This window comes from Mustela nivalis (genome assembly GCF_964662115.1).
Source record: "Mustela nivalis genome assembly, chromosome: 4".
Lineage (NCBI taxonomy): Eukaryota > Metazoa > Chordata > Mammalia > Carnivora > Mustelidae > Mustela > Mustela nivalis.
Genome location: NC_139023.1, coordinates 107,422,668 through 107,450,596, shown reverse-complemented (window position 1 = coordinate 107,450,596; position 27,929 = coordinate 107,422,668). Strand labels below are relative to the sequence as shown.

Here is a 27,929-nt window from a genome sequence, read left to right as displayed (position 1 = left end):
CCTGGTGTATAAAATCTTTATGTATTTTGGATATTAACCCCATATTGGATATATATATCATTTGTGGATCCTTGTCCCATTCAGTAGGTTGCTTTTCTGTTTTGTGGATGTTGTTGTTTGCTGTGCAAAAGCTTTTTATTTTGGTGTAGCCCCAATAGTTTTTTTTTTTTTTTTTAAGATTTATTTGTTTATTTGAGGGGGATGCAAGGAGAGGAGGAGAGGGAGAAGGAATCTCCAGCAGACTCCGTGCTGAGCGCAGAGCCCAAGCCAGGACCCAGTCTCATGACCCTGAGATCATGACCTGAGCCAAAACCCCAGAGTCGACACTTATCCCACTGAGCCACCTGGGGACCCCCCCCATAGTTTATTTTTGCTTTTGTTTCCCTCGTCTGAGGATACAATTCATAAATATGTTGATGAGGCTGATGGCTAAGAGATTATTGCCTATGTTTTCTTGAAGAAGTTCCGTGGTTTCAGGTCTCACATTCAAGTCTTTTATTCATTTTGAGTTTATTTTTGTGTGTGGTGTTAAGAACACGGTCCAGTTTCATTCTTTTGCATGTAGCTGTCCACCTTTTGTAAGTAGGTGTCCTATAGTGAATTTTCTAATTGTTTCTTGATATCTCAGCATATGGGAGTACATGGAAATACACTTACCTCAAGAGTTTGTTAAGAAAACTGAGTGATAGAATTAAGAAACTGTTCTTGTTTGTATGTTTAAGGTGGATGGCAGGATGAAACCTGGCCAGATGGCTGGACCGCGGTGACAAGAGACGGGAAGCGGTCTGCTCAGTTCGAGCACACCCTGCTGGTCACAGACACGGGCTGTGAAATCCTGACGCGGCGACTCGACAGCACGCGGCCTCACTTCATGTCCCAGTTTTAATTCCTCCTGAGATGGCGCATCTCGATAATACCTTCTGGCTGTACTATGCATTTTATAGAGAGTACAGAATGGAAGAGGAAAATTTTTATTACTTGTTTTGTTTTGACTATAGATAAGGAAGGACTCCACCTTTGGATGAGTGTCCTCCAGAACTTGTCTCGGGTCTGGAAAAGCTGAGAAGAATAAAGGAGACATTCTCAACTCTTTTCAGTGCTCCCCTGTCCCTCCAGAAATCTCTGCACCCCCGTTTTCTCACTTGGCCTTTGAGCACTTTTTACTTAAACCTGCTTCTAGTTGCTTTTATCACTGCCACAACTGGGCCAGCAAGAGCCAGCTGTTCTCCAGGTGAATGTGGAAGATGAGAATCCTTGAAACTTTAGCAACATATGTTGTTCCAGATTTTTTTTTTATTATATATGTATGGAAATATATATGTATACGTTTTAAATTCCATGTATGTAATTACCGAACACTATATGACCTGGGTTTGTGTTGATTCTGCTCTGACAGGGTGATATGCTGTCATAAGTGGACCCATAGTTTGCAGTGATTTATTTCCCAGTTGGGAATTGGCCTCCCTCTTCCCCATGCTGATTATTTACCCTTGTAATTGTGTGTAAGGAAGCACTCAGTCAGTGAGACTCTCTCTCCAACGTGGACTCTGTCAGTGAGCGGATGTGGCAAAATTCACTTTGGAAAAGGGTTGTCAGCTTTTTAAAAACCTAGTTTATGGCAAAAATAGCCATGCTTCAGATGCTACCCGACTGTTGCAGAGCATGAGAATTTTGTAAATGTTGCTATTTCAGACCTCTGTTTGGTCGAAATGGGAGGGAGAAAGCTCCCTTTCTTCCCCTCTGTTTTATTTCAAGGGCACACCTTGGAGATATTCAGAGAAGGGCGAAGGTTGCACTGTGGAGGTTGATGGGAAGAGACAGTTCTGAAATCTCTTTAGCAGAGTTAAGTCTGGTGGACTATTAGCTTCTGACATTTAGTAAACCTGGTACTGATGAAGAAAGGAACTTCTTTTTTGAGACTGGACTGTTGTTCCCTTGCGGTAGAGGTGCAGCTGTCCTTGGTGTTTTGAAAACACACTTTACCTTTACGTAGTTGGGAACCTCCTTAGAAATGACCTCAGCTGCCCAATATCTGTGTTCCTTTCAGTAGTTCAGTCCAATGGGAGTGTATCCAGTGAACACATATCAGGTCAAAGTTACTGTCATTGGAGCGTACTTGATTACTGGGTATCTGGTAACTTTCTTTAAGATAATTTGATACCACTGACATGTTAATACAAGAACATCTTTCCCAGAGTGCCTCAGACCTTTATTGCTTTAAAAGAATTATGATAATGTTTTCATTACTTTTATTATTTTAATGATTTAGTGAAGTGACTGAATCTGGTATAGACTTTTGGGGGTATGTGTGTGAAGTTTTTTTATCAAACTGTAATATTTGTGAATGGAATGCCTTGCAATATGAATGTTAATATAATGTGTAAAGGGAGATTAAAAGTTTGAGTGATTATCTCACTGTGTAGTCATTAACTTTGCTGCATTTGTTGGGGATTTCAGAGGGCAGTGATGGGAATAGGGTGGGTGATTTCATAATCTCAAATAAACTCCATGACCATTTGAGTTAAAAAGATTCCATTACTGTGTTTGTTTCAGCAGTCTATCAGCAGCATTTGAGATGCAGCTATATTTTTGAGAGCTAATTTTAAGATCGAGTGCTGAATATTTAGGGGAGCATCTTATGTACTGATTGTGAAATTAACAGTGAGGGCTTCTTTAATGTCTATCCTTAGAAAATAAGCTCAAGGGGAAAAGGTCTTGTTGGGATAGTTTTGGAAAAGATAAACCAGCACATTGGTGATGATGCTTTTTTCGGTTTGAGAGATTTCAAAACAATATGGACTCTAGTCTAAATGTAAATATGTAATATCATATTTCTTAGATTTAGATGAAAACATCAAGTTATATCATTCTGCCAACTTTTCACCAAAATAAGTCAGTAAATTTAAGTTTCCATTTTTTGGTGTTAACTTTTAAAATAATAAATATATATTTTTTCCTGCCATTCCTCCATCTTCCTTGGGATTATAATTTTAGAAGCAGGGAAACATGTTTGCCTTTTATCTTCATTTTATTTTTTTTGCTGATAGAATGGATTAATGTACATTAGAACCCACACACTGACACTTCTATACCATTTGCCACAGGTCAAAATTAATAGGAAGAGGGTTAGGAATTGTTTGCTATCTTAGCTTGATTCCTTTGTCCTGTAACCACATTTGGCTTTTCTTTCTGTTAGGTGAAAATAGAAGGGCTTGGGCTTCACTTGGCTAAGGCCCCCCAAATCACCCTCCTGGTATCTGCTGTTACTTCTTAAAAAAAAATTTTTTTTTTTTTTACTTCCAGCCTTTTATTTTGAAAATTTTCAGATTTACATAAAAGTTAAAAGTATAGTACAATGAAATAATCCTAAATTCTTTCCCTGTGTCCAGTGCCCGTTACTTGGCTGCATCTCTCTCTTGAGGCACTTCTTTTGAAAGAAGTTGCTCCGTACTTCTTTCAGTACTATTGCAGCCTGTCTTTTACAAGGTAAGCACGTTTCCTGTCTGATCATAAGACAATTATGGCACCCAAGGAATTTAACATTGATACAGAATTCTCTTAGAGTACACATTCAAACATGAGTCTCAATTTTTTGCTAGTGTTCTTTAAAGCTTTTCTTCTTCTGTGAAAATCCAGGATCCAAACCCCATGGCATTTGGTTGTCCCGTATCTGTAGTCTTCTTTATTATAGAACAAGCCTAACTTTTTGGGTGTTTTATGAAATTGACACTTAAGCCAGTTAGCTTGTAGAATTATGTATTTGTTTCTCATGAGTAAGTTCAGGATAAATATTTTGGCAGAAGAGTCAGCTGATGATATGCAGCATGTCTTTTTCTTGGTATCGCATCAGGAGACACAATGTTATTGTCACATTGCCAATATAAGTTCCGTCATTTGCCTTGTCCGTCTTTCCATTTTAAGGATATCTTTTCTTAAGCAAATAATCTGGGAGGAGATATTTGGAGGTTATTTTGGTATCCTGTTCACTCCATGGTTTTAACATTCATTGATAATCCTTGCTGGGGTAGATTATTTTATTATACTGGGGACTGTAAGTTGAGATTTTCTAAGTGTAGCATTCCATCTACATTATTAGCTGTCACTCTTTTACAAGGAAGCATTTTTTTTTTTTACCCTCCTACGCACTGTTTTTGAGTATCCATATGAGCTCGTCGATTCATAAAAATTCTGTAAACATCAGTTCTTATAAATCAGTTGCTGTAATTGGGCCAAATTTGGCCAGCAGAAGCAACTTTCAGCTTATTCATGTGTCATTTTGACCTGTGCCTACTGGTCGTTGCATACTTTCTTGCTTTTTTCCATAGCAAGGTGTATGTTTATCATACAGTTTTCCTTTCCCTCAGTGGGACAGGCTGTTTCTCCAAGGAACCCTGCTTCCTTTTCATCGGAACTGCTATTTGGAATTCAAGATCTGGGTACTACTGGTTGTCATTGTTTCCAGTCACTTTCAGGGAACTGAACAAGGAAATGCATTTAAAAAAAATAAATAAATCATGAGTTCATTCTGATACTTTTTTTTTAAATCTTTTTTTTTTTTTAAGATTTTATTTATTTATCAGAGAGAGAGAGAGGGAGAAAGAGCGAGCACAGGCAGACAGAATGGCAGGCAAAGGCAGAGGGAGAAGCAGGCTCCCCACTGAGCAAGGAGCCTGATGTGGGACTCGATCCCAGGACGCTGGGATCATAACCCAAGCCGAAGGCAGCTGCTTAACCAACTGAGCCACCCAGGCATCCCCATTCTGATACTTTTAAATCTACCACTAATCTTCCTCACCTTTCCCTGTTTCATATTTGTATCTGTTTTATCCCATGGTGGGAACTTTGGTTCTCAATAACATTAATATTTACTTATTTGCTTGAGTCTAGAAGACATGTAAAATTTAGAATTGCTCTATCAAAACCACTACCAACAATGAACCTAAGTACAAAATTTGTATTATTTTGTGATTTTTACTAACTTGGAACATGACTCACTGTGAGAGTACAGAGTATTGGTTTAAAAATTACATGAAGCAATTTTCTTCCTACTATATTCAAAATTTCCTAAACTGAGCTACTTTTAAAAAAAAATGTTTTTAATTAACCTATAATGTATTATTTGTTTCAGGGGTAGAGGTATGTGAATCATCAGTCTTACACAATTCATAGCACTCACTATAGTACATATTCTCCCCAATGTCCATGACCCAGCCACCCCATCCCTTCCATGCCCCTACCCTGCAGCAACCCTGTTTGTTTTCTGAGATTAAGAGTCTCTTACAGTTTTCCTCCCTTGTTTTCCTTGGAGGAAAACATTAGTTTCCTCCCTTCATTCATTTTAAACAATGAATACAGTGAATGTTGGGGGGAAAACATATAGTAGGAGGAGTTGGGGGGGAATATTTTAGTGGTCTGGGAGTTAGAAATACTGGAACTGCTTGAGGTAGTGTGATACGATTCTGTCTACATTTGGTGTTTGACTTCTACCAAACTCTAGCTATAAGAGGAGCAAATTATACCTCTTTGTAATGTGGATATATGGCCCATTTTGCAGCAGAGAAGAAAATCTGGACATTGATGCCTTAGGAACAAATTGTTTCACAATGTAGGCTACATTATGCTAATATCCTAAAGGTTTTTAATGTGTTGTTGCATTTTAAAAATGAATGTGCAAGGAAAGGTTAGCTTAGCACAGGCTCTGGGGAGAAATTAGCTGGCTCTCCCATGTTTGAACTCTGAGCAGCAAGCAGCCTTTGGTGGCATCCTTCCCCCCTTCCTCTTCTTCCTTTTGGTGTTAAGTATGACAAAGAAGAATGGTGGTGTGTATTTGGTTATTTTGAGAAAAAGGAAGCAGGAATAAGGTGGCCTTGGCTCCCTGTTACCATTTGCTTTTGGGGAACTGTGGATGAGCAAAAATAGAACTGTCAGTCTATGGCGATTCTGTGGTTATATTAAAAAATGTATCAAGGGACGTCTGGGTGGCTCAGTTGGTTGGATGACTGCCTTCGGCTCAGGTCATGATCCTGCAGTCCCGGGATCGAGTCCCGCATCGGACTCCCAGCTCCATGGGGAGTCTGCTTCTCTCTCTGACCTTCTCCTCATTCATGCTCTCTCTCACTGTCTCTCTCTCAGGTAAATAAATAAAATCTTAAAAAAAAAATAAAATAAAAAATGTATCAACCCTGGTATATCTTATTCAGATGTGCCAAAAAGTCAAGTCAGTAGAACACTTGAGGGAGGGCTTACTGGAAAATTACCAGTAATATGTTTGTTATAGCTTGAAGTATTTCATTAACTTTTTAAAAAATGGATGTTTAATCTTTTTACCATTGTAAAGTTTTCCGGAGAGTAATGGCTTACATTTCCTGAGTGCTTGGCCCTGTTACTGTTACCCTAAGAACAAACAGGCTAACACTTTCCAAAACCTGTAGATACATCTGTACTTTGGTGTCACGAGAAGAGCACAAGACTAACAGTCAGGACCCCAGGGCTCTGATTTCTCTAATTTTTTACTTGGTTGCCTGACTAGGACAAATCATCGTGCTTCTCTGTGGAGACCTCCAATTTGTGGAATGGTAATCATAACTTAGGAACTGTTTTATTCTATGGATAATATGACTATAAATTTCACATTATTTCAATACCTGGGTCAGGGGTCAACAGAAAACGGTAGATTTTTTTTTTTTTAAATCAAGATTCTATTTATTTTTGAGAGAGAGAGAGGGGAGCTAGTGGGGGGAAAGACAGAAGGAGCCTGATGCGGGGCTTTACCCCAGGGACCAAGACCTGAGCTGAAGGCAGATGCTTAACTGAGTCATCCAGGTGTCCCTCAGGGTAGAAAAAAACTTTATTAGTAAATCTGAGCCCTGAGTGATTCAGAGGAAACAAAATAGCTGAGGATAAGAACATTTAGTATGAAGATGTGTAATTTAGAGAAAGAGCAGTAGATATTTTAGAGCCCATTTTCACTGTTTATGTTGCTTCATATAGCCTGGTTTCGGTAGTCAAGGACATTTGAGTCCATTCTGAACTGGCGGTGGTTCTTTGGTACATTAGCACTCCTTTCTTGAAAAGAACATGTGCAAAATTTATCTCATAAGGAATTCTGGTATGATGTCCACCTTGATAAAAACCAGTCTGCTTAAAAGTCATCCCACCTGCTTTGTCTCAGAAAGAAAAGTTCTACCAAAGCAATTTGTATAATGGAGGACTTTGTTTGTCCCTGTTCGCTTCGTAATTACTTTTTTTTTTTTTAAAGATTTTATTTATTTACTTGAGAGAGAGAAGGTGAGAGAGAGCATGAGCGAGGAGAAGGTCAGAGGGAGAAGCAGACTCCCCATGGAGCTGGGAGTCCGATGCGGGACTCGATCCCGGGACTCCAGGATCATGACCTGAGCCGAAGGCAGTTGTCCAACCAACTGAGCCACCCAGGTGTCCCAGTAATTACTTCTTTAAAGACACAATTCCCTTAGTTCCATGCATTTATTATCAAAATATCTCTTTAAATATAATTTATAAAATGTTTTCCAAATGTGTTTGTAGTATACTTTTTCTAAATCTGATCTTGTGTATTAACTGAAATAAATTTGGCTGAATCCAGAGTTGGTCTTTTTCCCGGGTCACAAAGTGACTCTAGGCCCAAAGGGACTGTCAGTTACTTTAGGACTTTGATCATCAGTGTAACTGGCAGATTGGTAGCCAAGCAGAAAATGTTCTGAAGAATTCTGTGCATGGAAAATATGTTCCCTCTGTTTCCAAATCAACAAACGTTTTCAGAATTACCAGCTATGTATACTTTTGCATTCAAATGGGATAAATGGAAATAGCATTATGTTTATTTTTTGGAGCATTGTTTGTTTGTTTTAATTTGTACACACATTAACTGGTTCCCTGTGACTTGTTCTGGATATAATGCAGTTTTTTCCTTCCTCCATCCCCTAAAACCTCATCATTCTATATACTTTATAGGTTAGTTATACTATACTATACTTTATAGGTTAGTTTTTTGCATGTAATAAAGAACTTATTCTAAGACATGTCTGTCTTTAGACATCTTACTCTAGTGAACATTAGTAGGGTTAAATAAAAAGAATAGCACAGCATGCTGAAAATGGATATGCAAATAAGATTTGAAAAATATTAGCTAGGTATGGTAAAAATTTTCAGTGAAAAAGATGCTTAGTTATTTTTATTTTTATTTTATTTTTTTGAGAGAAAGAGTGAGTGTGAGTGGGGAGGGGGAGGGCAGAGGAAGGGAGTCTCAGGCAGACTCCCTGCTGAATGTAGAGCCTGATGCGGGGGCCAATTCCAGGAGCCACGAGATCACAACCGAAACGAAGAGTTGGATGTTTAATTGACTGAGCGACCCAGGAACCCGTAAAATTAGTTGTTAATACTGTAAAATTTTAGGTACTTAAATTAAAAATACATTTTACTAGCTTCCATGAAATATATAATGGGTTAGCCATTTGTGTTAAAATTATATATCTGTCCAAGAAAGCAGTTTAAGATACTTAAAAAAAAAAATTCTCAACAATACTTCTAAAGTGGTAGACTCCTAATTTTGGGCAACCAGGGTAGATTTGCTGACATGCGCACAGTGAATAGATTTTAGCCATGTTTTATCTATACCTTCTTCTAAAGCCTATAACTTCCTAGATGCCACCCAAAAGGATATATTAAAAGGACCCTGAAAAAGCTTTCTAGTCCCATGATCCAAGAATCTTTATAATAAGGATCTTATAAACTTGATTGCTTCTACTAGCTCCTTGAATAGACAATTGTGCTCTCAGCCAGGAAATGCTCCTACTTCTTAAACTAAATTAGCTGGCTCGGGAGTATGTACTTAACTGTGACAGAAATAAAAAGTAAACTCTCTAATTGGCCAGCTACAAGAAATGGAGTTAATTATTTTATATTTAAAAATGGCTTTACTTTCTCACACTGGGGAACATAAAAATGCCATCTCATTTGTGTATACCTCATGTATTAGAAAAGCAATGGGGAAAAAAACTTTTTAAAGAATTATTAGCTCTCCATTATTACCCTACATGTCCATTTTCTTAGTGCAATTGCTCAAGGTAATAATATACTTGGTTCCTGGAAGTCTAGGCTATATCAAACCTGATTAAAAGCCTATTTCTGAAGCTTTGGTAGAAGCTAGTTTTAATTTCTTCTTTTGGTTTTCTCAGGGCAATAGTTTGCGACTATTGGGCCCCTAGTGTACTCTAGCCCTCTAGCTAAACTGAAAAGCTAGGTTGCACTGCCTACAAATGCACCAAAGATCCAAAAAGGAGAGGGCCTGACCATAATTGCCACTTTTCTACTTTTCAGTCAACTAGATGGTGCTCAGAAACACAACTTTTTTATAGGAGCAATTAAGCCACATTGATCGAAAGTATTAAAACAATAAAAAAAGCACATGGGTTCAATCCAACCAGAAGAGATTAATGTGCATGGCATATCCAATGTGTTGATAAAAAGACAGTCTGCAATATGCTTTGTGTAGTCTGAAAGGATATATATCAATGCTCTTATATGTACTGAAACTTCTGGGAAGATAATATAAACTTAACAGCAGTCAACTACGTGTATTGTGGGAGGGGAGTGTTGCTCTTCTTATATAGTTTTCTCTATTTGAATTTTCTAACTCTTGGATACGTTGCTTTTATGTTTTATTTTTTTCTATGTCAATGGATTACCTGGATGGGAAGATTATGAATCATTTTTGCTTCTTTATATTGCTTAGGATAAAAAAACACAAATGTTACCTAAGAGCACCACAAAAAGACTGATACATTTGACTCTATTAAAAATAAATATAAGATATATTAAAGTAAGATATAAGATGGATGAAGGGTTGGCATCTATAGTAACTCCTAAAAATTACTCGGAAAAAGATAACTAATTCAACAGAAAAATGAGCAAAGTATGTGAATGAATACTTCACAAAAAAGAAAATACAAATGTATAATAGTACTTTAGTAACTGAGGGGAAAGCCAGCTAAAGCAACAAAATATCATGTCATGTCCATCTCACCTGCTAAAGTTTTCAGCCATTTTGAGGAACAATCTGGCAATTTCTAGTCAAGTTAAGATGCGCTAATCCAAGGATATATAGCTGACTCTTGAACAACACAGGGGTTAGGGCTGCTGACCCTCCACGCATTTGAAAATCCACATATTACTTTTTACTCCCCTAAAACTCGACTAACAGCTTACTTTCAACTGGAAGCCTTAAGAAACAGCTGATTAACATATTTCTTATATAAGTCTTATAAGTGGTATTCTTATAACAAAATAAACTAGAGAAAAATATTAAAGAGAAAATACATTAACAGTACCATAATGTAAAAAATCCATGTGTAAGTGATCTGTGCAGTTCAAACCCATGTTGTTCAAGGGTCAGCTATATGGCCTAAGTAACTAACACAATCAGCAGGATGTACAGTGGTTGTCACCAGTGTTAGCAAAACAGAAACAGCTCTGGAAGTTGCTTTATGCCATCATTTAGACAGCAAGTAGATTATGTTATTTCATATAACTGAATACTGTAGCACAGTATTAAAAACAGCATGACATGATTCATCACACAATAATGAGTAAAAAATGAAAGCTGCAGAATGAGACAGTATCAGGTTTTCCATACAAAAGACTAGAAGGTTAATGCATATGTATAAAGTATAACAACATGCATGAAGAGTTAACACCAAATTCTGGGTGGTGAAGAAAGGATGTGGGCAGGTATTTCACAAGAAACCTCTGGAGAGGAAAGGCAATATGATCTAGAATTGGAAAAATGTGAAATTCAGTATATATTTTTATTTTTATTTAAAGATTTTATTTATTTATTTGACAGAGAGAAATCACAAGTAGATGGAGAGGCAGGCAGAGAGAGAGAGAGGGAAGCAGGCTCCCTGCTGAGCAGAGAGCCGGATGCGGGACTCGATCCCAGGACCCTGAGATCATGACCTGAGCCGAAGGCAGCGGCTTAACCCACTGAGCCACCCAGGCGCCCCTATATTTTTAATATGCTTGAAAGTTCATAGAGCTACCACCAACACACACATACCTTCTGCCCAGAAGGTAGTTTAATGAAGTTTAGTGCCCACTGTGGGCCAGATGCCATACTAGGAAATTGGGAAAGTCTGAACAAGGCATGGTATCTGTTCTCAAGAATGTACTCTCACAGAGGCTGACCTGGGTTCTGATTAACTTTGCCCCTGATGGTGAGGGAAATCTGTTCTTTAGTAAATGGGCCAGAGACTTAAAAGTTAAGCAAAAATTACTGAGGACAGAAGAAGGCAAGGTTCAGATACTCACCACTACCCTGTTTCCTCTAGCTTTCCTTTAAAGAATGAAGATAATGCGGACAGGAACCATGAGAATGAATTCAGCATAAAAGAGAGATGAAAACATCTACACATATGCAGAACTTATTTTTATTATGTTGGGATATTCCTTAATGAGCTGGCAATTATTCATGTGAAGGAGAGTTGAGAAATCAGATTTATGACTCTATTAGTCTTGTCCTTGATTAGAGATTTGTGAATTATACAAAAAATACTGCTAAAGTAGGTTGCTCTAGAATTAACAGTAGAGAAGGCCTAGAAGGTCTAGAATGTCTAAGAGGCTGTGAACTTGGAAGATCTTCTCCCTGTTTGTCTGGCTGTTCCAGCTGGACCGCAAGACTTAGGTACAAGGATGAACTGCTGAATTTAAAGCTTTCTCTGTTGAATTTAAAGCTTTACAACAGTTCGAATGCTGTAAGAGAAGGAAACAATAAATAGGTTTTAAATGCTATCTTTGAAGACCACTAAAACTACTTTTTTTTAACCCTCCCTCCATAAACCCTAATTCATTACTACATTTTATAATATATACCCAAAAAGGAAGCTTACCTCTTTCCTGCATGCATCAGTTCAAAGGCTTCATTAATTTGGTTAAAAGACAGATTATGAGTCACAAATTCATCAACTTTTATCTTTTTGGACATATATTCAGACACCAACTTTGGGACACTTTCCACACTCTTCCATCCTAAAAGAAATCATACATCTATTAATTCTCCCAACAAATCTTTAGAGTATGCTTATTACTTAGTGGGTGACAGACATTTAAGAGAATAAATTTTATCATGAATTAAAAGGGAATGAAGACCTTCAAAATCAGCAGAGAGGAAGAAGAATTTAATGTTTGTCTTTAGTTAAGAAAATAGTAAATGCCTTCTGAGTATTTTCCTTTTTCTGTATTAAGATTTACTAAAATCTCATTAAGTTTTTAGCAAATTGAGACAAAATTTTAAACTGCCTTGGACAGAACTCTGGATATTTCACAACAAATTTACTTAGGTCCACAAAAGAACGAGTTCTATAATCCTGAAATTCAAGGAAGAATAAAACTGATGTGATACATGACTTTATTCCTTTGGCTTTAAATTTAGCAATTAAATTAGGGATAGCATCTCACCCTAAAAAACTGTAAAACAAAACAAAAGTGGGAAATTTTTAGCTATTTAAGATTTTAAACAAAATCAGGGGCTTCAGTCTTTCACTTTTACTGAAAGATGCAATAAAACGACAAAGAAGCCTCTTCACCTTTTAAACTAGGGACACTTTGTAGCTTGTTTCAAACTACTTTTGAGCCTTTTCCAAATCTCCCTCTTTATATCTTCTACCAATTACTCTTCTCCTAAGAATTATGGGGCTTTTTCTTTGTCCTTTAAGAACAAAAAAGTGTGTGTGTGTGTGTGTGTGTGTGTGTGTGTGTATAATATTGACTGATTGTAGGCTCCATGCCCAACATGGGGCTTGAACTCCTGACCCCAAGATCAAGAGTCACATGTTCTTCCCACTGAGCCAGCCAGGCACCCCCTTCTTTCACCTTTAAAATCTCCTGGTAACGGAGACAAGTACAACCACCACTCTTCTCTAGACCAAAACTTCTATTTTCATCTGTGGGTCATATTTTAACAACACCATTGGGCCCCAGTGCTCCAGTTTATTTCCCAATCAGCATGTGCCAGGAGGATGAGGCTTCAGTTAGGGTTAGGATCAAACCCCAGGCTCAGTCTCCCAGGCTCAGAATGTCCTTTCAAATGCAGATAAGACCCTGGGAGGATGTGTGACCTTAAAAGTCTATTCTAAGATACTCAAGTGAGGCATATATCTAGTTGGAAAGGCAAGTTTAGTCAGTTTTATATATTTTTCTTAATAGAAATCCCTTATTTATTTTAAGACTTTATTATTTTTTTGAGAGACAGCAAGACAGAGAAAGAGAGGGAGCTCACCTGAGTCAGGAGAAGGGCAGAGGGAGAAAGATAATCTGCAAGCAGAACTGAGCTAAACCCAACATGGGGCTTGATCTCACAACCCTGAGATCATGACCTGAGCTGAAACCAAGAGTCAGACGCTTAGCCGACTGCACCACCCAGGCGCCCCCTTGACATCTTTTTATGATGAATTCTATAGTACAAAGACAGAAAACTTTGGCCAAACTCCTCATACTTTCCCGATCTTTTCCTCTGGGCTACAAACAAGTGGACATAATATGGACAATGGGGATCTTAAGAGACACTCTGTTAAATACGGATTAAAAACTCATGCTATGTGATTTTTCACTCCTAAAAGAATGGTAAGAATATGTGTGTGTGTGTATTAAAAACCTATAAAAACTTAAGATTTCATTCATTCATAATTGTTGGGATATAAAAGCATGATTTGTGCTTCTTAGCTGAGCAACCACGAAAAAGATGGAAATGATTTTTTAGCATTCTACCAGTAGTTAGGCAACTGCAACCAACCATGTACTTTTTAGGATCACAAAAGGGAAAAATGATCAGTCTGGCAACTTTTCAATTCTATTATAAAGTTTGGTCTTAAATAGTATTTTCAGGGGCGCCTGGGTGGCTCAGTCGTTGAGCATTTGCCCTCATCTCAGGTCAAGATCCCAGGGTCCTAGGACCGAGCCCTACATTGGGCTCCCTGCTCGGCAGGAAGCCTGCTTCTCCCTCTCCCACTCCCCCTGCTTGTGTTCCTGCTCTCGCTGTCTCTCTCTGTCAAATAAATAAATTTTTAAAAAACCCCAGTATTTTATTGCAGTATTGTATTGGTTACTGTTGAAGTCAGTACTATGTAGACAGAGGTATGATCACATCCAGCGACAGCTGCACTTGGGAAAGAGGAGTAGAAATGCCAACAATTAAGTCCAGAGTGTAACAGTGTGGCTGACACTGTTGTTTGTGTATCCTGGAACCAACTCCTCACTCCTGCCTGACCCCCAACTATTTCCTCATCAACAGGATACTGACTGTGTGTGCGGAATGTGATCTAGTGCTTCACAGGAAGGTGAGCATCTCCCCAGCCCTGGGGTGAGTACTGAATGAACGTGAAACCCTCCCATTACAGCAACTATGCAACAACTTGTGATGAGAAGGTAGTCTATGAAAATTCTTGTTAAAACAAAACAAATAAAAATCAGCTTGGGATTAAAATTATGCCAATGGAGATAACAACAGAGAAAACATGCTCATCCACTGAATTACCTCCAAAAGCAGTGCCTTTCCACGTGCGGCCTGTTACCAGCTGAAATGGGCGAGTGGAGATTTCTTCACCAGATGCAGCTACTCCAACTACGACGCTGACACCCCAGCCTTTGTGGCAGGCCTCCAGTGCTGCTCTCTGCAGGCAGAGATAGGACCAAATCACAGAGGTCAGTGCATCTGGCTAAGAATATCAGCAAAATAGCTTTGGTGGGAGAGAGTGGTAGCTCAGAGCTTTTTAAGAAAATCACAACAAAATGATCATACTGTATATTTAGTAAATGTAATTTCATTCAACAGTATTTTTAAAAAAATTATTAACCTGGCTAAATATTAACACAAAATGAAAGAATTTAAAGCTTTTATTTGCTGTCTAGTTTTTTTTTTTTTTTTTTTTAAAGATTTGATTTATTTGACAGAGTGAGCAAGAGAGTGAGCAAGCAAGCACACACAAACAGGGGGAGCGGCAGGCAGAGGGAGGAGCAGGCTTTCCGCTGAGCAGGGAGCCTGACATGGGGCTCGTTCCCAGGACTGTGGGATCACAACCTGAGCCAAAGGCAGATGCTCAACAGACTGAGCCACCCAGGCGCCCCCTACTGTCTAGTTTTAAAAATAAATCCTAGTTCAAAATTCTACAGACTTTAATAAAGGAAGCCAGTGGAGAATCGTGATACTCCTGCTGAGTATCAACTCTGTGTGAAGGAGGTGTCATTACTGTCTGCATTTTACACAAGAGGAAACTGAGCTTTAGAGAAGCTGTTGCTTGAGGTTAGTGAAGTGGATGTACAGCTAACCCCTGAACAACACACAGGGATTGGGGCACCCCTGCCTTGTGCAGTTGAAAATGCACACATAACTCCCCCCAAATTTAACTAATAGCCTACTGTTGACTGGAAGCCTTACTTATAATAATAATTCATAATATTCATAAAATATAAAATAATAATTTATAATAGTATAAACAGTCAATCAGCCAATATTTTGGGTATTTTATGCTCTATTCTTATAATAAAGCTAGAGAAAAAAAGGAATAAAGTGAAACATACCTACCATGACTTTTACATTACCAATGCACTCAAAGGAATAGTCCACACCCCCGTCAGTCATTTCAATGAGCACTTCCTGGATGGGTTTACTGAAGTCCTGGGGGTTAATGCATTCAGAAGCTCCAAATTCCTTGGCCCTTGCAAATTTATCTTTATTGATGTCCACACCAATGATTCGGGATGCACCAGCCACCTTACAGCCCATGATGGCCGCCAATCCAACTCCTCCTAGGCCAAAGACGGCACAAGTAGAGCCAGGCTCCACCTAATAGTAAAGATAGTCTATTAGGCACTCATTGTGCAAGTGTCAAGGAAATCACTAGGTTTCTTACATACCAGGCCAAGTTCACTATTTTAGCAAAGCTCTGTTTTATCAAATTAGAAAGCAGAAGCTAAAATCCAGGTCAATGTCTTACCTTGGCAGTGTTCACAGCAGCACCATAACCAGTTGAAATGCCACAACCGAGAAGGCAGACTTTATCCAAAGGTGCTAAAGGATCAATTTTAGCAACAGAGATATCAGCCACAACTGTATATTCAGAAAACGTGCTGGTTCCCATGTAATGTAAAATTGTCTTTCCTTTGCAAGTAAATCTGCTAGTACCATCTGGCATTAATCCTTTCCCCTGAGTAACTCTAAAGAAAATAAAAAAGGAAAAAAGCAGGGTAAAATCAGGTTTCCCAAAATGCACAGGAAAATCGATTGTAAATATGACAGAAATGTGTGCTATGACCCAAAGTCTAATTTAAAAAAAAAATTTTTTTCAGAGAGAAAGAGAAGACAGCACAAACGTGCCAGAGAAAGCATGTGCACACGTAAGCAAAAGGGGCAGAGAGAAAGGGAGAACTCAAGCAGACTCTGTGCTTAGCACAGGAGCATGATGTGGGGCTCACTGAACGACCCTGAAATCATTACCTGAGCTGAAAACAAAAATCAGACACTTAACCAACTGTGTCACCCAGGTGATCCCTAAAGTCTAATTTCTATTGTATTTGTTAATAATTTAGCACCTTTCAGCAATGCCTTCTTAAGGAAACTTAAGAAAGACATTTGCCAACATTCAATATCCTTCTGGATCTTACTGTTGGTATTGAAATAAATTTAACAGATACAACTTACGACAGATGAAACAATTTTAAAATTCTGTCATAAAACTGTGAGCAAATATAACTTCTGAAAGCACAGAGCCAAAGCCAGAATCTATACAAGGAGAGATTATGAGCAATTATGCAGATCAGGTGATGAAAATAGATAGCCACACTGGCTAATTTAGATCTTTCAGGAGGCTTGTTTTTTCAAAACGGTCCTCAAGGATTCAAGTTATCTTTTCTTTCTTTCTTTATTTTTTTTGCCTTTGTAGTTGGTAACACTAATGAAGGATTAAAAAAAAAAAAAAAACCTCACAAAGGCCACCAGTATGATAAATGGTGTCAAAAGTTATTTTTGACATTCTAAATAGATAGGTAATGTAATGTCCTGCTTAGGAGTGCAGGCCCTAAAGTCAAACACAGTTGGGTTCAAATCCTGTGTGATCGTGGGCCAGTTAATTAACCTTTGTGCCTTAGTTTCCTCATTAGAAAATGGAGAAACAATTGTATTTTCCTTACAGATTGTTATAAAAATCAAATGAGCATTCATAAAGCATTAGTATTGTGCTTGGCACAGGGACAATACTAATAAATATTTAATAAATTAATTTAATAAATATTTGTTGTTTTTAGTAAAAACAATGTACTATAATTTGATGTACATTCTTAAGCTAATCTTTTGGAATACACAGAATAAACAAATACACAGATGAAGAGAAAATGGATTGCCTCTAGACATAAGAGCAAATATATTCCCTTGGAGAGAAAAGTAAGACCAGAAACAAAAAACTATGTGACAAAGCTCCACCAAAAATAACTTCTATCTTTAAGAGAACAACTTAAGTTTGTTTAGCCTTCCTTAATGTAAGAAATCACTTCTGTTCCAGAGGAGTTTCTTTAACAAAAGGGGACATGGGATACATTTTATGCTTTGAAAGGATTTGTCCCTCTAAAAGGTTACAGACAACCACAAAAAGTCCATTATCCTTATTATACTTGATAGGTCCCAAGCTTTTAGACAGTGTTTGAAATTATCTTTCAAAACAAGATTTGTTTTGGTTCTAGCTTTGCCAAAACTAATTGGACTTTTGTTATAAAGTAAATGGAATCTCGTTTCCCAAAATATAAGCTAATTTTAACAATGGCACTAGAAAACAAATATGACACATGGATTTTCCATATATGACTCAATCTTCTAGGTCACGGACACAATTCCAATGTGTGTGTGGGGGTGTGTTCCCTCACACACAACACTGAACAATTCTTGGACACAGCAGGGTCCAAGAATTCAACTCAATTCTGACACCAGCTACCTGGAGAGCCATCAGCTTCCATAGATTAAGGACTCAGTCCTGTAAGACTGTCCCTACCCTCTGCTTCAAAAGCCAGTTGCAAGCTCCAGGTTGTTACAAGGCCCCCCCACCCCCTTTTTTTAAAGATTTTATTTGAGAGAGAAGAGAGTATGTGCAGGTGCATGCGTGCACATGACTTGGGGGAGGGGCAGAAGGAGAGGCAGAGAATCTCAGATTTGGTGCCAAGTGCAGATCCTGACACGGGACCCGACCCCACAACCCTGAGATCACGACCTGAGCTAAAACCAAGTGTAGGAGGCTCAACTGACTGAGCCACCCAGGTGCCCCATGGAACCTATGCTTCTGACCCATAGGCTCCAGATTGGAGGTTCCAAAGACTTCCTCCTTAGGTTCTTTTAATTCTCCAGAGCAGCTCACAGAACTCATGGAAACACTTCTGTTATTAAAGGATATGATAAAGAATACGAATCAACAGCCAGATGAAGAGATGCATAGGACGTATGGGAAAAAACCGAGGAGTTCCCACATGCTTTCCAGGTATGTCACTCTCCCCAATCTCCATGTGTTCACTAACCCCACAGCTCTCTGAACCATCCTTTTGGGGTTTATGGAAGCTTAATTATAGTTATGGTTGACACTGGCCATTGGCTGATTCGACCTCAGTAGCCCCTTTTCCTCTACCAAAGGCCAGGCCGTTCGTAGATTTCCTAACGGTTTTCCAAAGGTCACTTTTAATAACACGATAAAGACACCTTCATAGCCCACATCATAGGAAATTCCAAGGGTTTTAGTAGCTATGAGCCAGAAACCATGGCAGAATACCAAATACGTATGAGAATATAAATTTGGTCATCTAAATGAAATCACGGTATTACACTCAGCAATTCCAATCTTAGGAAAATACCCAAGAGAAAGTAGTGCATACATTCACTAAAAGATATGCACAAGAATGTTTACAGCGGCATGAGCCACGACAGCTCCAAACACTGAAGGAGCAACTTAAATGTCCATCAACAGGGGAATGGCTAGAGATAAATGAATGAAATATGGCAGCGCAAACTGGATACATCTCACTGACATTCTGAATGAAAGAAACCAGAAAAAGAGCACACTGTATGAGATTCTATTTATATGAAGTCCTGTAGCAAACGAAATGAGAATAGTGGTTCCCTTTGAGGGAGGCAGGTACTGACGTGGAAGGGATACAAATGACTCCACAGGGTGCTGGAAGGGTTCTCGATCTTGATCTAGGTGGATATAGGTGTGTATATACATAACAATTCATGGAGCTGTACACTTAAGATTTATAGACTAAGTATTTTATTATATATGTTCTACCTCAAGAAGAAGAAGAAAAAAAGGTGAATACATGGAGATCTTAAATTGCCTCAAAATAGAGTTAAGTGCTGCTACCTTACTACAATAAAATAACCACCTTTTTCTGTGTAGTAAGGGGTTATGTTATCTCCCGTAGTCTTCCTAGTAACCTATGAGTTTTATTACTTGGATCTCATGGACAATAAAATGGCTCTTTAAATGGTTTCATTTAATTTCATAAGCATGTCCCTCCTTAATGTATATTCTGGCAAATTTAGCCTAGTGTTATGGAAGGAAAATGGGTTCAGAAAATTCTGTTTTATCTAACAGTTATTATATTGGGTAAACCGCTTAATTTCTGAGTCTTAATTTTCTCATCCATGAAAATGGGGATATGAGCGATAAGGCTGCCATAAGGCTGAAATGAAATAATGCAGGTAGAGTATTCTGTATACACTGCCACACAATTACTTATTATTTTAAGAAAAAAATCACAAAGATACTAACCTTATCTTCTGGCAAAGGTTTGTTTTAGGGTTTAGACAAAATTTGCATTCTCCACACTGTGGGATGTAAAGTGGGATGACAGTATCACCTGGGAAACAAATGCAAAGACACTCTCCTGAATAGGGAACCTCTGTTTCTAAATGGATACCTCAGCCCCTGTAAATTCCCACTCCTGTCAACTCGCATGGCTTTCCAAATTAACAACTTTCACTTAGATCATAACCTACGTAACATCACTCAGACACCACTGACTATACAAGAAGTACAAGTTTTCAAAATTTTGATTGAAATGGAGCTCTTAAAATTTTAACTGGAAAACAAGGTCATGGGCTTTGAAATACCGATTCACTGCTGAACCTTCAAAAATTCTTGCGTAATTGGTCAAAACTGGCTTTGGGGAAAAATAGTTTCAGAAGAACAGTAGTCTGCAAAATCCAAAAGAAAAAACACTCCAGTATTTGAACTTCCCAGATAAGGAATAAAATCGTTCTTGACAAATGACTCAGGTGATAATCTGTTCTTGAAGAAACAATGCATAGCTTATTGGAATTATAATTTCCTTGCAGAAATTAGTTGAAATTATGAAATCAAGTGGTTCAAATATCCTCCTTACCTGCCTTCACCTTAGTAACTCCTTCCCCAACACTTTCCACAATTCCGGCACCTTCATGTCCTAGGATCACTGGAAAACTCCCTTCAGGATCAGCCCCACTCAGGGTATAGGCATCGGTGTGGCAAACTGCAGTGGCAATAATCTAACAGGATATTAAAGAGCATTTATGTGTGTTTGCATGCAATTCAGAGTGAGATACAGGTCAAAGGCAAGGCATTTTTAATACCGTATTTCACTGATTCTAAGACACATTTCTTTGATATTTTAACCTCTTTAAAAATCAGCATGTGCTTATAATCTATGGCCTCTTAACAATTAGAACTGACAGCATTTTTTAGTGATCCATAAAAGTAATGGTGTGTTTATACGCAAAGGAAATGGTTTTTCTGACTCCTTTCCAGCGCAGGCTAGCAAGAGCAGGTAAACATGGTGACTTTATGGGCCCTGTGCCTCCAGATATGGAGAGGAACATGACCTGTGTACAAAGCAGGTGGAGCCCACTTCACTGCTGGGATCCTCCTGACTGCTGACAATTGTGATTTCTAAGGAGATATGTCCTACTTCTGAAATATGACAGGCTACTTATTCTGAGCCCAAATTCAGAGCTTTTAGTGAAACTGACTCCCTTCTTAGCAACCACACACAATTTCTACTTAAATAATCCTTCATTCCTATCTCTCTGGTTTTTAAAAAGTAGCTTATATTTCTAAGCACTAAAAGCACAAGAAAGAAATCTGGGAGGAGTGCCTAGGTGCTTCAGCTGGTAGAGCGTTTGCCTTTGACTCAGGTCATGAACCCAGGGTCTTGGGATCGAATCCTGAGCCACACTCCATCCAGCCCCATATTGGGCTCCCTGCTCAGCGGGGAGTCTGCTTCTTTCTCTCTCTCTGCCACTCCTTCTGCTTGTGCACACACACACACTCTCTCTCAAATAAATAAAATCTTAAAAAAAAAAAAAGTGTGGAATGTTTGTGTTTATACTTCTTTGTTTCTCACCTATATACCTGCTATTTGTTAGTAGCTTCCTATTGCTCTACAGCTCATCTTAGTACATCCCAGGACACATTTTCTTTTTCAGTAGCAAAATCACAATCAGGTTAATTTCTGAACTTAAGGGAAAACGTCTAAGCCCTGTAAGATTTCAGATTCCTGGGTCCGAGTTGAATAGGATCTTGAAAAGTTACTTGGCCCTAGGCTCCTCCACTTGGTATCTGATCCCTGGGAGCATGAGCGTTTGGAGGTGAGATGGGGAAGGTATACTCTAATTCAGAGCAAAAAAAAAGAAAAAAAAAAAAAGCAAAAAAAGCTTACTTTTCTAGAATGTTACTCAGTGGTCACTACTTTAAAGTATTAATTTTGCATCAAAACAACACAGTAGAATGCTAAAAATATCCAGGTGACTGCCGTGTGCAACAGCCTTTTCTCCACGGGGATCTTCCTTTCTCTGCCACAGTAGAGGCTGAGTAGGACTAGACTGATCCCCTGAACCCTGGCCTTGCCTGCAAGGGTCAGTACATTTTAAAGCTCTCTAAGCAAGCGGATTTCACTTGGCTGTTGCTCCAGTTAAATCAGGAGCCTCTTTCCAAATATTATTTAAAACCTTTTCTAACAACTGAAGACCATTTCTACTTCTGTTTCCAAAGGTCTTCATACATTTTAAGTCATGGGATCAGGAGAAAAGGGAGCATCTTACAAATTCATCTTAAACACAGGCTACAGAAGGTAAGCAGCAATAATCCATTGATCCATGGGGAAGGTTGCTGAATTCAGCTCAACATCAAAGCAAAAAAGACAGAGAGGAGTGTTGCAAAAGCGAACTGGGTAAAGTAAGAGGAAGATGTTGTGATTCTAAGGTTGGATGACTTTCGATACCTTCTCCTTGACACTGGCCTTTGGGATTTATCCTCAGAGGATTCACCTACCCAGAGACCTAATTTTAAGTCTTCTCTTCCAGGGCCTTAGATGTATCATTACCTTAATTCGAACTTCATGAGCCTTTGGGGGTGCCACCTCTACATCCTCTATGGAGAGAGGCTTTCCTGCCTCCCAGGCAACAGCAGCCTTGCACTTGATAACCTGAAATGGGGAAAAATAGAGAGCACATTGTTTATCCTCCTGCACTAATAATGAACTACTTATTAATTTAGGTCTTGAGGAATGCTAATCTTAGGAAGTATATCACACACAAAAACTCTACACCCCGAAGTCATAGGGAGAACTATTTTGCATGTTGTTAGATTTCATATAAATAATGTTCATGGAAAAAATTTAATTGAGAAGACCATATGGTCAGATATAAAAGCCTCTTTTGGTAAAGAAGTTTTGTTAACCAAATACTTAATGGCCTTCTACAATGCATAAGCAGGAGCACATCAAGAATACAGATTCCAGGGGCGCCTGGGTGGCTCAGTGGTTGAGCCGCTGCCTTCGGTTCAGGTCATGATCTCAGGGTCCTAGGATCGAGCCCCACATCGGGCTTTCTGCTCAGCCGGTAGCCTGCTTCCCTTCCTCTCTCTCTGCCTGCCTCTCTGCCTACATGTGATCTCTCACTGTCAAATAAATAAGTAAAATATTAAAAAAAAAAAAAAAGAATACAGATTCCAGGGGCGCCTGGGTGGTTCAGTGGGTTAAGTGTTTGCCTTGGGCACAGGTCAAGATCTCAGGGTCCTGGGACTAAGGTCCATGTCCAGCTCCTGGCTCAGCAGGGAATCTGCTTGCCCTTTTCCTTTCGCCCCTCACCCCCACTTGTGCTCTCTCCCTCACTCTGCTCTCTAATAAATAAATAAAATCTTAAAAAAAAAAAAAAAAGAATACACATTTCAAGACAATCTGATTTAGTAGGTCTGGCATAGGATCCAAGGAATCTGAATGCTTAACATATACCCTAGAGGATTCCTCTATGGCTGGTTTAAGCTGACACTGGTTTAGTGCAAAACTGCAAAGTGGGAAGAAGCATAAGGAGTAACAGAAGGCAGGAACTTGAAAATACTACATCTACTCCTTTTAGCTGTTCTATACAAATACAGTAGCCACTTGCCATGTGTGTTACTGAGGAGCTGGAAAATGGCCAGTCTGAACTGATACAAACTGTAAGTGTAAAAGTTACCCAGATTATGAAGACTTAGTACAAATAAAGTAGAAGTATTTTAATATTAAAAAAAATTAATTATATATCATGATAGTAACTTGAATACAGTAGTTCTTCCTTATCTGTGGAATATACATTCTCAGACTCTCAGTGGATATCTGAAATTATTATGTTTTTCCTATACAAATATACCTCTGATAAAGTTTAATTTAATTAGGCACAGTAAGGGATTAACAATGATAATAAAGTAGAACAATTCTAATAAGTTATATGAATATGGTCTTTCAAAATATCTTATTGTACTGTTATGTATTCACCCTTCTTGTGATGATATGAGACAATAAAATGCCTACATGAGGTGACACAGAGTGATGTAGGCACTGTGATGCAGTGTTAGGCTACTAGTGACCTTCTGACAATAGGTCAGAAAGAAGATCACCTGCTTCTGGACTGTAGGTGACTTTGGGTAACTGAAATAGTGGATAAGGTAGGGCAGGGGGTGGTGTGGATTACTGTATAATGGATTAAATTTTTATCCAATTTTAATGTGGCAACTAGAAAAATAAAAATTACATATGGCACTTGTATTATATTTCTATAGCACAGCATTGCCTTAGAAATTCTAGTCAGTACACTCCTCCTTTACCAGAGAATCAAGTGTAATGAGGAGAGTTTAAACATTTTTTTTTTAATTGAGGTATGGTTAACATTGAGTATTATATTAGTTTCAGGTGTACAACATAGTGATTTGATGTTTATATACATAAGGAAATGATCACCACAGTAGGTCTAGCTATCATCTGTCACCATACAAAGTTATTGCAATATTTTCTTGACTTTATTCTTAACGGTGTACTTCACATTTCCATGACTTCTTTATTTTATAAGTGGAAGTTTGAACTTCTTAATCTTCCTCACCTATTTTGCCACCTCTCCAACCCCGCAGGAAAGTTTTGATTAGTTCACATAATGCTTATGAAATCTGTTGACAGAATAAAGGTTGCAAACTGCTGGGTTTACAGGAGACAGACTGGAAAGTCAACAATTCCAACAAGTGTAAGTTAAAGGGAGAGGCATAAAGTGCTACAGAATGCACAAGGCGGAGAAAGAGTTAACTTTGGTTGGTGGGTTTGAAAAATCTTCACTTTTAACTAGGATACCAAAGGATGAGAAAGAGTTACAAATAGTGATAAAACACCTACAATTACAAAAAGCTATTGTGAGAAGTAACTGAAAACGAAGTCCCTAAAACAGTCCTTGGCATTGTGTAGCTTTGTAATAATAAATCAATACTTATTAGTAGCAGTAGAACAAAGCCTGGAGGAAAAGGAGAGTTGAACTATATGGAGAGATGAATGGCTTGGGTAAACTGGTGAGGCTGGAAATTACTGCTTTTAAAATTAAAGTGTAGATATTAAATCTGATGGTCAAAGAATTCAGACATTGTTTTAGAATCTGTTTCCAACTGAATGGATCATTAAAGCTCAGAACAAAGTCCTAAAGGTCAAATTTAGAATAGTCATGGATCCTAGAGAACTTAAGCAACATGATAATCTATACCTATAATCTAACACCTATAATCTAAGTTTTTATGCCCCTTTCCTTCTCAGGAATGTTTGAAAGATTAACCTTTTCCTTTCAATGACGATTCTAAGCAGAAAAGGCTCCACCCCAAATCCACAGACAATTGCCCTACTTCAACAATTGAACTATCACAGGATTATAATTTCTCACCTTCTTCGAATCAAGGCACTTGGTAATAAGGATAAACAACCTGCCAATTTGTTAAGTCTAAAAGATTGTCTACAGTTTACCGTTTCTTCTCAACTTCAACATTTAAGGTCCTAAATCTTTCTAGAAAATTTCTAAAGTTTGCAAAACATTTAAACACCAAATCACTTTTAATTATTCATGGTATTCGTATATTTCTGCCTTTCTTTATCGTCTAATGCCTATTTCAGGAACCTAGAATAGTCCTTGCACAGGAACAGACTTGGATCGGAATCTTGTCTACCTTAAAGTGACCACTAAGCACGCCAAACCTCTAAGCCTCAATTTTTGGTCTGTAAAATGGAGACAATACCCCGCAGAAGTGTCACGGGAGGATTAAAAGGATATAAACTTCTGGTGCCTTAAATGCTCAAAAATGTTACTACCGAAAGGTCTCTAGCAGTCTTCCCCAAATACAGTCTTTTATGTTCAATTATGAATTACGATCATGAAACACAACTATTGTAAGGGTTAGACGCACGAGTTCTGCTACCAGCCAACTATGACCCCAGGCAAGTTAGTTATTTTAGCATTTGCAAAGCACAAGTGCTCCTAAACCACTTCTAGCAGGAAACCGACCACCCCCGCCCCCGCTCTCCGCTGCCCTAGAAGCAGCAACATCTTTTCCAGTAAGGAATCAAACAAAGATTCCTTCCTTTCCTTCCCGCAGAACCGCTCGCCCCAGGCACCGTTTCCGATCCGGCAGCTCGTGCCTGTCTACGGGCCGAGACCCGCGCTCCCCTCACAGTCAGCGGCCGGGTTCCATCGTACGCTTTCCCTCTAGCCCTTCCTTCCTTGGAGTCGGTCGCGCGACTCAGGATGGCCTACCTGGCTCGCCATGGCCTCGGGCTCAGTCGGCTAGGGGCGGACATCCGGGGTGGGACCCACGGTACCGGGCACGTGAGGGGGGCGTGCGCCTGGCGCTGGGGGCGCGGCGTGGGCGGGCCGTGCTCCTGGCGTGGTCCCGCCTCCGCCTGCACCGGGGGCGGAGCGTGAATGCGGGACTTGCTAGGCCTTCTTTGGTCGCGAGGGGCGGGCCTTGAGCTGGGCGGGGCCTGGGCTGGGCGGGGCCTGCGCTGGACGCGGCAGATGGTGTAGGACGCGCCCACGTGATTTCAGCTCTGAAGTTGGAGGGGTTGCGCGAGGCAGTTAGGCTCTATGTGGAATTATCTGTGTCTGAAGGAGTTTTCCCCCGTCACTTTTAGCCCAGGCAGCGAGATAAGGCTTATGAAGGAGAGAGATGGAATGTGAGGAACCAGGAATTTAACTGGAAGCACGTGAGAAACAGGACGGCACCATTTTGTGCTCCTTCTACACACTACTTGCGCGCTGTGTCTTGAGATGACAACAGGAGTAAGATCCAGCCCTTCAAAGGACTCTTCAGTGGAGCGGGGAAACTGAGCTGTGAGGACAATGGTAAAGGGGACGCAAAGGACGCACCCATTCGGGAAACTGCCCAGGCTCTATTCCAGCTGTTCTTGAAGGGCGAATAGAAGTTTTGGCGGTTGGTAGGATGCGGGGAGAGAACTTTGTGAGGAGGGCACGAGTGAGTGTAAAGCCTCCGGAGCGTGGATGTATTTGATGTGGTGTGGTTTAGGAGTGGCCGGAGTGGAGAAAGGAGGTGGAGGATTTGCCAGTTTCTCTTAAACTCTGTTGTGAATGCTGAATTTTTTTTTTTTTTTTAAATGGCTCTACCAGACCACTCTCTTCCTCTGCTTCATGGTCTTTTTCGTGGCTCGTTTTGCTCAGTATGTATCTTCAGTGCTGGCGATCTAAAAAAAATTTCTGTCTAACGACTTTCCCTTCACTCCACTCTCATTTACATGGCTTTTAACTTATTTTTATGTAAGGACAGCTTCTAGGTTATGAATAAGGATGGCTGTGGTGAACTCCAGGCTAGGGCATACAACGGACTACTAGACATCTGTCTGTCTCCATTCGGGTATCTCCTAGTTATCTCAAAGTCGACTTCTTCAAGTCATTTTGTCATCTTTTCTTCTTAATCTTCCTTCTGTCTGTGTATGGCACCACCACCCTCCCCTCCCCTCCCTTTCCCCTCCCCCCCTTTTCCCTTCCCCCCTCCCCACTCCTCTCCTCTTTTAAAGATTTCATTAATTTATTTTTGGGAGAGAGAAGGAGAGAGAGAGAGCACCAGTGGGGGGGAGGGGCAAAGGGAGAAGCAGACTACCCACTGAGCAGGGAGCCTGATGCAGACTCAATCCCAGGACCCTGGGATCATGACCTGAGCCACAGGTATCAGATGCTTGACCTACTGAGCCAACCAGGCACCCCCACCTTCTTGCCCCAAGCCAGAAACCTGGAAACTGCACCTTCTCCCAGACACTCAGTGCCTCCATTCAAAATGTCACCAAACCCTAAATACCTCTTATATCTTGTGCCTTCTCTGCCCCCCCTCCATCCCCCTGAATTGGTCTCTCTCCATCCCCAACCCCTCACTGCTGCTGCCTTACTTTGTGCTGTCATCACCTCTTAAAGGGTTTCTGAAAAAGCCTCCCATCTGATGTCTTTGTTGTCAGGCCCCTGAGTCTAAGGCATTTCTGACTAATGACCCCTGAAACACACACCAATTCGTGCTATTTCTTTCACCTTTAATACCCTTTGTTTTCTTTTTTTTTTTTTAAGATTT

The 27,929-nt window shown here is 39.5% G+C and overlaps 2 protein-coding genes across 5 annotated transcripts in view; one reads left to right on the top strand and one right to left on the bottom strand.

Annotated features, from left to right (window-relative positions):
• METAP1 (methionyl aminopeptidase 1) overlaps window positions 1-2,415 on the top strand; it is a 65,230-nt gene extending 62,815 nt beyond the window's left edge. For both annotated transcript variants that reach the window (XM_082729083.1, XM_082729082.1), the window contains exon 11: window positions 723-2,415. In XM_082729083.1, coding sequence (XP_082585209.1) covers window positions 723-886 — 164 coding nt within the window. In that variant the 3' untranslated portion in view covers window positions 887-2,415. The remainder of the gene's footprint in view (window positions 1-722) is intronic.
• LOC309863849 (alcohol dehydrogenase class-3) lies at window positions 1,662-26,313 on the bottom strand. 3 transcript variants are annotated; one of them, XM_082729089.1, is made up of 9 exons: window positions 26,111-26,277; window positions 22,399-22,500; window positions 20,425-20,566; window positions 19,812-19,899; window positions 16,002-16,221; window positions 15,590-15,850; window positions 14,543-14,678; window positions 11,901-12,039; window positions 1,662-3,945 (listed from the first exon to the last, which is right to left on the bottom strand). In XM_082729089.1, the coding sequence occupies exons 1-9, from the start codon at window positions 26,120-26,122 to the stop codon at window positions 3,933-3,935; spliced, it is 1,113 nt and encodes a 370-aa protein (XP_082585215.1). In that variant the 5' UTR covers window positions 26,123-26,277; the 3' UTR covers window positions 1,662-3,932. The 3 variants fall into 3 exon arrangements, with proteins under 3 accessions (XP_082585215.1, XP_082585214.1, XP_082585216.1); XM_082729088.1 differs by lacking the exon at window positions 1,662-3,945 and adding an exon at window positions 11,426-11,763 and having other exon boundaries at window positions 26,111-26,313; XM_082729090.1 differs by lacking the exons at window positions 1,662-3,945; window positions 26,111-26,277 and adding exons at window positions 11,426-11,763; window positions 25,972-26,106.
• Between the last annotated feature and the right edge of the window lie 1,616 nt (window positions 26,314-27,929).